The sequence below is a fragment of the Perca flavescens genome, chromosome 13, assembly GCF_004354835.1.
Source record: "Perca flavescens isolate YP-PL-M2 chromosome 13, PFLA_1.0, whole genome shotgun sequence".
NCBI classification, from domain to species: domain Eukaryota; kingdom Metazoa; phylum Chordata; class Actinopteri; order Perciformes; family Percidae; genus Perca; species Perca flavescens.
In genome coordinates, this window is record NC_041343.1 from 24,476,986 (window position 1) to 24,487,654 (window position 10,669).

Genomic DNA, 10,669 nt, shown 5'->3' on the forward strand with positions numbered 1-10,669 from the left:
CTTTGAGTTCGTGAAAAGCGCTATATAAATTCAATTTATTATTATTATTATATTTATTAAAATAATAGGCTAGTTAAAATCTCTGAACTAGCATATTCAAGTCACTTTTACACTAGACTACTGCTCCTAGACTACTACTGTTTATTTCTTCCCAATGTGAGTTCTGATGACTGTTATTCTCGGAGTGATTTTGTTTTTACTTTCTTTTACATAGGCTACATAAACTCCATCATCTGCGGGACCGGAAGCAGCCCAGGTTGGTTTTGGCATGCAGGCCCCGCCCCCCTCAGGTGCGGCTCATTAAAGAGCTGTGAAAGCGGAACAATGGCGTCTGTCCGTTTGAACTGAAGGCGCCAAACTCAAACTGCAAAAATGTCAACCAGCGGAGTGGAAACGGCAGCTCAGAGCCCGCTGCTCTCCTCCAGGTCTGTAACAACAACCGGAAACACGTTTCATATTTTTGTTATTTAAATCACAGAGCTCCACATAGCCGACACGTTTTTTTTCACACACAGGTCAACTGTCCCGGCAAACACCCGGATTATACTCTCAGAGTTTGTTTGCAAAATCAGTATTTTCCACTTAAGAAGGGGCACATGTCTCTTCCCCCACCCAACGTCAATCATATTTTTTATTTATGTTCTAATTGCATTTTTATATATGCTGGACATTGCTGGTAAATCTTTGAGTGATTAACTACCTCTCAGGCTACAACTCTCTTCTATGATTGGTGGAGGTTATACCCACAGGCCAAGGCTAAAAAACTTCTCTAAACTGCACGTTTCTCTGTTAAATATAATACTAATGTTGTTGATAGTCAGTTTTGTCATAAAGGACAGGACTCTTTGTAGTAAGTAATATTTTATCATTCGGTGTGGTATCCGTTCAGGTTAAACAATAATTAAATGGCCGCTTAAAACATTTGTTTAGCTTATTTGATTTTTCTTTTCTTTTTTAGACCATTCCTTTGGAATTCCCAATAAACAATGTTTGCTAGATTTATGAATAGATAAATGCAAGAAACAATGTTTCGTTCACTTAATAAACAAAAACTCTGGTGTAAAATAGTCAAGTTAAGGAATGTAACAGTGAAATAGTTGGCTACTCAAAATTTTTTTTTAAATACTCGTAAATTGTGGTTAATGATCTATGAGTTCCCCCCCCCCCACCCCACCCCCAAAAAAGTGTAAACATAATGAATATAGCCTGCATGAAACCCTCACAGGGTAAAGTATCTAAGATGCTTTTAGCAGACTCGCGTCAATAAAATCTGCAGTCACATAGTTGCGTACCTGAGTATAAGTGCAATTGGATTCTCTGAGCATCACGGTTGTCCTTTTTTAAAATTCTCCTTTCCTTGACCTATGACCTCATGACGTTTTCCTTTAAGGTTGGGGGAAAAGGGTTTTGAAGAACTAAGGACGTAATTTCAACAACAATCTTTGACTATTCAACTGCATCCCAGATGTGATGTATGTTTTTATTTTTTTAAATGTCCTCAGCTTCTGTTTCAGTCCGTGGTCATGCGTTTGTGTGAAAGGCTGGTCGGCCGCTGTGTGGAACGGCCTCCCCGACCCACTTCTGCCCACCTCCAGATGCTCCGCCCCCGAGCCGTGGCTCCTCCCCGGCTGCAGCTCCGTCTACGACAGCCTGGTCAGGTGAGAAACACACCTGGAGGTCTCTGAATGGAGCTACGAGTTCTGAAGAGCGTTTCACATCATGATGATGATGATGATAACCTCTTGAATTTCTGCAGTGATTGGTTGACGGGTCACCGGTCTGTTTAACCCTTGTGTTGCCTTCCCGTCAACCTTGGAAAAAAACAGTTATTTTTTTGACGCCTTTTTTTTCAGTTTTGTTTTTCTCTTTTTCCAAGTTTTTTAATTGTAAAATTTTTCTTCTACACATGTTCAGCGCTTATTTCTACGTCCCATATTTTCTGATATAAAACAAAAATTGAAAACGGGTCAATTTGACCCGAAGTCAACACAAGGGTTAAGTACTCATCTTTTACTGAAGTAAAAGCCGTAATACTACAGTCTAGAAATACTGGCCTTCATGCTGCAATATTTCCCTCTGAGATGGCCTAAAAGTACAGCATAAAATGGAAATGTTCCAGTAAAGTACAAATGCCTCAAAATTGTACTGATTTACAGTACTTGAGTAAATGTACTTAGTTACTTCCCACCACTGTTCATCAATACACTGGAAACATGAGATTTTATAAACTGGGATTTCAAACCTGACAAAGTAAAATATGGGTTTTTTTTTTTTTTTTTTTTTATAAATACAACTTTTAATTTTTAAATACAGCAGATATTTTGCTGAATAATCAAGAGATGGTGGGGGGGGGGTGATTAGAAGGAACCAGTTCACATAAAAACACTAGGTCAAATCTCCCACTCATTGAGTACTTCTTGTCCTCTTCCTCCTCTTCATCACAGTAACGTCTCTCCTACACCGTCTCCTCCTGCTGCCAGCAGCCCGCGAGGACGTGAGAGAGCTGCCAACAACAAACCTCGCAGGTCCGCCAACTTTAATTTATTTCAAAGAGCAGAGACTTTGAAAGGTCAGAGTTGAGGGTGCCTAGAAAAAAAAAACTCCTTGTATAATGCTGAATGTTGCACAATGTTTATTTTTGCATCAATTTGAACAGCCAAGATAATTTAATATTAACGTTAACTTACACAATAGAAACTTGAATGCCAACATGCTGGATACTACTACTTCTAATTATTAGAATTGTCCTAAACTATATCCACCCTGTCTGCAGTCACGCTAAACGGTCTGTCTTCCTGCAGGCCGTCCATACTGGAGCGTTGTATCCTCAAAGTATCCACCAGCAGTGTGGCTGTGGGGACGGACGATCTGGACAAGAGGTCAGTACACTCTGAACACAGTTGCTCAACAAACCGAAAACGTTTGACCCTCATGCATCACGTGGGACATTTTCCCTTTCTTTATTTTTAATTACAGTGGGGGAAATAAGTATTTGACCCCTTGCTGATTTTGCAGGTTTGCCCACTTACAAAGAATGCAAAAATCTACAATTTTAATCATATGTACATTCTAACAGTGAAAGACAGAATCCCAAAGAAAATTCCAGAAAATCACATCATATGAATTTATTAAAATTGATAACCATCTGATGAGGAAAAACAAGTATTTGACCCCCTGGACAAACAGCATGTTAATATTTTGTACAAAAGCCATTATTGGCCAGCACAGATGTCAAACGGTTTTTATAGTTGGTGACAAGGTTTGTGCACATTTCGGCAGGGATGTTGGCCCACCCTCCCTGCAGACAGCCTCCAAATCATTCAGGTTCCGAGGTTGTCGCCTGGCAACTCGAATTTTAAGCTCCCTCCAAAGATTTTCAATCGATTCAGGTCTGGAGACTGGCTAGGCCACTCCAGAACCTTGATGTGCTTCTTCTTCAGCCACTCTTTTGTTGCTTTGGCGGTGTGCTTAGGGTCGTTGTCGTGCTGAAACACCCATCCTCGACCCATCTTCAGCTCTCTCACTGAGGGAAGGACATGTCGGTCCAGAATTCCACGATACATGGCCCCGTCCATCCTCCCCTCAATACGATGGAGTTGTCCCGTCCCCTTGGCTGAAAAGCACCCCCAAAGCATGATGTTGCCACCACCATGCTTGACGGTGGGGATGGTGTTCTTTGGGTTGTACTCTGTGTTCTTTGCCCTCCAAACACGACAAGTTGAAAAGTTCTATTTTGGTCTCATCTGACCACATCACCTTCTTCCAGGCCTCTTCTGAGTCGTCCAGGTGGTGAATGGCGAACTTCATGCGGGCCTGTACATGTTTCTTCTTGAGCAGGGGGACCTTGCGTGCGCTGCAGGATTTCAACCCATGACGGCGTAGTGTGTTACCAACCGTTTCTTTTGTAACTGTGGTCCCAGCTGCCTTCAGTTGATTCATCAGTTCCCCCCCTTGTGGTTTTGGGATGATTCCTCACCGTTCGCATGATCAGGGACACCCCACGAGGCAAGATCTTGTGTGGAGGCCCAGACCGAGGGAGGTTGGCGGTGGTGTGGTGCTTCTTCCATTTCCTGATAACTGCACCGACAGTTGATCTTTTCTGTCCAAGTTGCTTTCCGATTCTCTTGTAGCCAATCCCAGCCTTGTGCAGATCAACAATCTTGTCCCTGATGTCCGTAGAAAGCTCTTTGGTCTTGCCCATGGTGGTGAAGTTGGATGCTGGTTGTTTGGGTGTTGACAGGTGTCTTTTATACAGGTAACGAGGTGAGGCAGGTGTATTTGATGTAGATAATTGGTTCGGATTGGGGCTGTGTCTTAAAGAAAGACTAACTGGCTTGTAGGAGCCAGAATACTTGCTGTTTGTCCAGGGGGTCAAATACTTGTTTTTCCTCATCAGATGGTTATCAATTTTAATAAATTCATATGATGTGATTTTCTGGAATTTTCTTTGGGATTCTGTCTTTCACTGTTAGAATGTACATATGATTAAAATTGTAGATTTTTGCATTCTTTGTAAGTGGGCAAACCTGCAAAATCAGCAAGGGGTCAAATACTTATTTCCCCCACTGTAATTCTGACTGTGTTAATTCCTATGGCATACATTTTGACAAGGGTTAAGGTGTTTTGCTTTTTAGAGTTTTGGAAGTTGTACCTCCTGCGCTTTTTTTTTATTTTTTTTAGTATATAGTAAACTAATATAGACCCTGTCCCATTTTTTAAAACTCAAATTGTGGATCCCTTGGCCATTACAGAATAAAATCATGCATTCCTTTATATCAGACTTTGAATCTAGAGCCTTGGCTTCAAAATTTTATTTTCTATTTTCCACCAGATTCATTTTCTCATGTTTTGCCCTGTGGGGCAAATGCATGCTATTTTCCTGGTTTCACTAGCGGCTTGGTTTGTTTGTTAATTTGTTAGTCTGTTAGCAGGATTATGGAAAACCTACTGACCTACCTTTCATTAAACTTGGTGGAAAGTTGTAGCATGGGCCAAGGGAAAAACTCACAAAATTTTGAGCAGATCAGAGGGCAGATAAACATTATTTTTCACTTCCGTTAACATTGTGAGATAGGACATTTGTGCTGCATTGATGGGGTGTCAGAACAACTTGAAAAATTAGTTCTCGCTGCATTAACATTGTGAGATACGCCATTGCTATGGCGGAGGTCTGTGCTCTCCGAGGGCCCTTCTAGTTGCTGCTGTACTATGGCGAACTATAGTGTTGGATGCAATGCATCAAAATCAGTAAATGTTGTTGCCAATCATTGACATATAATTTTTTTTTTTTTTTTTTTTTTTTTTTAAAGGAACACGCCGACTTATTGGGACTTTAGCTTATTCACCGTAACCCTTAGAGTTAGACAAGTCAATACATACCCTTCTCATCTCAGTGCATGCTGTAACGCTGTCCGACACCGTCGGCGGCATCAGGCCAGCACAGAACATGCAGGTGAATGGTACCTTCATTCTGAGAATATAGTTCCTGGTTTCTTTACAGTTAGAAGACAGCTGTGTCTCATGTTACGTTGTTTTTGTACACGATGTGACTCTACAAATCACAACATGTAAATAGGAACATGTTGGCGTTATTTTGTCACAATTCAGAGCAGTAGGATTACTGGAACCATTCACCTGCATGTTCTGTGCTGGCCTGATGCCGCTGACGGTGTCAGACAGCGTTACAGCACGCACTGATATAAGAAGGGTATGTATTGACTTGTCTAACTCTGGGGGTTACGGTGAATAAGCTAAAGTCCCAATAAGTCGGCGTGTTCCTTTTTTTTTTTAATTAATGCATCAACTACTTAACAAATGTAAAAGATGCAGGGTTGCAGTATTTTATAAAATTTTTTTAAAAATTCAAACTAGAATATGTGAAATCCTGAAATGAATATGGCAAGGAGATCTTTATTGTGAGATTAAAGAAGATTCATGGCAGGATGTCATCTCTGTTGACTGAGCTACAAGTAATTTATGATCATAATCTACATTTTATTTTTTTTACACCTTCTTCTTTGGAAAGATGTTTTCATAATCCAGGTTGTATTATGTTTTGGGACAAAGGTTACTCCCAGCATTAAAAAATAATTTTTAAAAGAAAATCCAACCGCAGCAAGTCTCTCCAGAACCAGTGCCCAACACAGGGCGTTGATGACATCCATGTTTGCAAGCTTGCAGTCGTCTTCTTTGACATTTGGTGGCTGTGACAACACAAAATGTCAATCAGTGAAACCATCATGCATGTGACTGTGCGATTCAGACTAATAAGAAACTCACTCGAAAAAATGATGTATCCATGGTGCTACTAGTGGTCAAACGCTCCACAGGGTATCTTTTTGTAATTAAGCCTACATCTGGTCCCTGCAGGCCCCCTCTCGGTCGCTGCTACCCTCGTGTCCCGGACCCAGCCAACACTGAGACCAACGCTGCAGTTATGAAGCGCCGGCAGAAACAGATTCAGTACGGCAAAAACACCAGCGGCTACCAGAACTACCTGCAGCAAGTCCCCAAGTGAGAAAATCCAAAATGAACGTCCATAAATCCATTTAGAAATCATAGGGGGGGAAAAGAAGCTGCAGAATCATGTTTGTTTATTTTATTTTTTTTTTTTTTTTAAAGAATCAAAATAATCCAGTGACAGTTGCACACTTCAATGGAGACTAAATGAAAACAAATGTAGACTAAAATATGTCTGTAAAAAGAACAGCAGTACCTACCTATAGCTGACATCACAACCATTTTGATGAGCTTTTACAGAGTCTTGATCGGATTCATTATTTCTGTCATGTTGGTTCACAAATGGGCCTACATGTTGGTATAGGCAAGTTGGCATCTATCAGATTAGCAATGGCATTTTTGACTTTCACACTGAGCTGATAAAATGCAGTGGAAGGAAAATGATTCAGTTATTAAAGAGAAACGTAGAATAATCGGACTGTCGTATCTGCTCTTTTTTTTTTTTTAAATCTGACCGCTCCTCCTCAGACATATGAGGGATCCTAAGCTCCACCCGTCCACTCCCAATAAGTACAGGAAGTACAGCCGGCGCTCCTGGGACATGCAGGTGCGTCTGTGGAGGCGAGCACTGCACCTGTGGGACCCTCCGACTGACAACCAGCCGGACGCCGCTGACACACAGGACCCAGTGGAGCAACTGTGGGTGGAATGACTGAATGTCTGAACTAGAACTGCAACTAATTATTCATTGTGATTTATTTCTTAAATTAATTGATCATTAGAAGTTTGGGTATTGTGATTTGAATTTCAGTATTTTATGGGGAAACTTTTAGTTAGAAACTTTTTTTTTTAAAATGACTCTGTGGTAAATCGAGCTCCTTTTTTGTCATTTTATTTCAGGCAAAGCCAGCTGGCGAAGATGACCTCTGACCTGTGTGAGGATGGAGGAGACAAGCAGAGAGAGAAGGAGACTCTAGCAGCCTCTAAAGCCTCCTTTGTGTCTCCTCTATCTGCCATGATGTCACTGGATGGGCCTGGAACCTGGAACGTCCCACTCTCTCCGGTAACGACTCAACAGCTGGATTAATAATATAGTATCTTTTTAAATCTTTAAAAACTTTTTTTAACTTTTTTTTTTTATTAAATTCTTTTTTAAATTTCCTAAAACAGCTGGTCACTGTATTTTTAAAATCAAACTGGAGGAATATTGCATTTGTTGGACTATTTTCAGCAGCAGATTAATCCACGTTTGGTGCTTTAGTGAGTATGGCTTAGCAGGGCTGAAGCAGGATTTTAAAAATGCTGAGGTCATAAAGCCAAACGAAACCCTTTTTTTATAGAGTTGTTTTTTTTTAGGGGGAAATGTCAGATGCTTTGGACAGCTCCAACTGTTTTTTTTTCTATAAAGACCTGGAGGAAACTTGTTCATCGCAGTTTTCGTCCTGTCAGGAGGCAGAGATGAACCACAGGACTCTTCGCTCTCCTCCCGGCCTGAGCTACTCCTTCAGCAATCGGCTGCCCACTAATGACAACATGACCGACTGGCTCCGCCTCCTGCTGGAGGCCGACAACGGCCAAGGTGGGGTCACAGGAGAAAGTAATCAGATATTTTACTTAGTAAAAGTAGTAATACTACAGTGTAGAAAGTAAGTTAAAAGTCCTGCACTCCAAATCTTACTGAAGTAAAAGTACTAGCATCAAAATATGCTTAACAGTACCAAAAGTAAAAGTACTCCTTATGCAGGAGAATATATTTGTATTTATAATTATTGATGCGTTAATGTGCTCATTACTTTAATGTTCCAGCTGGTATAAAATAGCTGATATATTAAATACTCAAGTACAAACTTGAGGTAGTTGAACTAAAGTGGAGTACTTGAATACATGTACTACTGGATCAGAGGAAACTCAAAAGTGACCTTTTCAGGATTTCCGTAGAAATCCAAGAATATTCCATGTAAAGAAATGTGTTTACCATCCAAGTCTTAAAACGGAACAACATCAAACTTGCTCAACTACCTCAATAATAAAACTGCCGTAAGTGTCTTTTAATCAGTGAAAAGTCATTCCAGCGATCAGCTTTTTGTTCAGGCATCTCCTGAAAGATTTAAAAATTAACTGAAGTTTGAAACTGGTCGGAGCAGTAATAAAAGATATTGACAACAAGTCTTTGGGGGAATAAAGTGTCTCCGGTTTCTTAGCTATTGAAGCTCTGAGAAATTCTGTAAATTGTTAAACCACAGGTTCTGGACTTTTATGTTTTTTTTGTTTCTCTACGATCTCAAGTGTCTTTGTTTCTTGCATTTCATCTCCTGACTCGTTTTTAATTTATTCCATTTTTGTTTTCTGGTAGATTTTGGCTCTGATGACCAGCAGGTTCCTGTTTTCTCTGACCAGCTCTTGTGGAATCCGTACTGAAAAGTCACTGGATCTCCACTTGTCTGAAACAAACAAGGTTTAGTTGTCTTGTCAACGTTTCAACTCCTCGATTTATCGCCACGATAACTCAATGGGACGTTGGTGATCCTGAATGTGTTGGAGTAAAGTTTGTTTCCAGTACATTTGTCTTTTTAAGATGGTTGAAGATTTACTATAACGACAGCAGGGATGTGATTGATCCTTGATCCCGAGTTACATCCGCCCCTCCACGAGGAGGGTTGCAACCTGAAGAGAACTGAGAGGAACCACCCTCCTCTCTCAGCTGAACACTTTGACCTGAGCATGGTACTTTACTTTGCACTTTATATATTTCTGTTGAACTGCATCAGATGGAGCACTCCCCACCTGCATCATGTTTTAGTTTTAAGAGTCCTGCACTGATGGAAAAGCTATTTGTTTGGTACTTTAAGTCACATTAACTTTATTACTCCCATTTGGTGTCACTTTATTGCCTTTCTGCAGGCTGTCTTTATCCCACCGTCACCTTCATGCTCTGTCTGGCTGAGCAGCTCATTTCTCTACCTCCCCATGTTTTTTCTAAAAAACTAAAACCTTGATTAATGGAGGGGGAAACAGCTGTCACTTTGTGTTGTGAGTTTTCTTTTACTTTTTTTTTTTTTTTTTTTTTTTTTTGTTTCCCAATTTGTCATTTACTGCTTAAATATCAAGCAAAGCTGAAAGATGTGATTAATAAAGATGTAAATAAAGTGTTATAAATTCGCAGGCTGACCTGTTTTCTTCTTCTAAAGACCTAAATATGTATTGGTCTCCATTGGACAGTATACAAGGGTTGGGCAAGAGGTGGGGCTCTTTTTTTCAAAACAGTGTTTCATATGGTGCTTTAAATATTTCAGGAATCAAATCGGACAATATCAAAATGAAATAAAATACCCAATATTAGATTTTCTTTTTAATTTTTTTTTTTTTAAAGGCTTTTAAAAGTTAAAAATATAACCCTTTTGTTAATGTAACATGAATGTATTTTCCTTCATGAACAACTCCTTAAAGGTCCCATGGCATGAACATTTCACTTGGAGGTATATTAACATTAATATGCATTCCCCCAGCCTGCTTATGGTCCCCCAGTGGCTAGAAATGGTGATAGGTGTAAACCGAGCCCTGGGTATCCTGCTCTGCCTTTGAGAAAATGAAAGCTCAGATGGGCCGATCTGGAATCTTGGTCCTTATGAGGTCATAAGGAGCAAGGTTACCTCCCCTTTTTTTGCTCAGTCCTCAGTTGGTCAAGGCCATACCCCCACTCTCCACCTTGCTTCCCCCTCTCTCTATCGCCTCCTCAATCCTACAGACACAGAAATGGCACATAGCCTACTAAGGAAAGCTCATTGTGGGACTGGCTCTAGTGGCTGTAATTCTGCACCAAGGCTAAATTTCTGGAAAGCGACTTCAGATACAGTATTAGGGGACCACTAAGGTCTATATAAAAGCATCCAAAGAGCACCATGTCATGGGACCTTTATCTAATGTAAGCAGTTGCAGACTGAGGTTATTTTAGTCAGTGCTCTGCAGAGGATGGAGTGCCTTCGTCCACACGGTGTGCTGCTGCAGCCGGACAGCATCAGTCTGATCTGACGTGAATCATTTGTTTCTGTGATTGTCCTTTAACTGCAGCGCTCACACACCATTTCACCTCCTAAACAATCTCGATGATTTAATAACCGCAGAACTGACTGACAGGCAAAACAGACCGCAGATCTGCTGCTGTAAACAAGCTGCTCTGACCAGGCTTTAAACTACAACTCCCATCATCCTT

General features: G+C 40.6%; 1 protein-coding gene across 4 annotated transcripts; it reads left to right on the forward strand.

The window, feature by feature from the left end:
• The first annotated feature begins 250 nt into the window (after window positions 1-250).
• Window positions 251-9,621, forward strand: slbp2 (stem-loop binding protein 2). Of its 4 annotated transcripts, none has more exons than XM_028595660.1 (9): window positions 251-425; window positions 1,515-1,658; window positions 2,445-2,525; window positions 2,802-2,879; window positions 6,370-6,513; window positions 6,988-7,158; window positions 7,360-7,522; window positions 7,816-8,038; window positions 8,813-9,621. In XM_028595660.1, the coding sequence occupies exons 1-9, from the start codon at window positions 373-375 to the stop codon at window positions 8,875-8,877; spliced, it is 1,122 nt and encodes a 373-aa protein (XP_028451461.1). In that variant the 5' UTR covers window positions 251-372; the 3' UTR covers window positions 8,878-9,621. The 4 variants fall into 4 exon arrangements, with proteins under 4 accessions (XP_028451461.1, XP_028451460.1, XP_028451463.1 ...); XM_028595659.1 differs by having other exon boundaries at window positions 253-425; window positions 1,503-1,658; XM_028595661.1 differs by having other exon boundaries at window positions 256-425; window positions 1,503-1,658; window positions 7,909-8,038.
• Window positions 9,622-10,669: the final 1,048 nt, after the last annotated feature.

Excerpts from the sequence above, each read along its gene's own strand:
- slbp2 (XM_028595659.1), top strand. The coding sequence starts at position 373 with ATGTCAACCAGCGGAGTGGAAACGGCAGCTCAGAGCCCGCTGCTCTCC. Across the intron at positions 2,880-6,369 it reads ACGGACGATCTGGACAAGAG|GCCCCCTCTCGGTCGCTGCT; the intron begins GTCAGTACACTC and ends TGGTCCCTGCAG. Across the intron at positions 8,039-8,812 it reads GGAGGCCGACAACGGCCAAG|ATTTTGGCTCTGATGACCAG; the intron begins GTGGGGTCACAG and ends GTTTTCTGGTAG.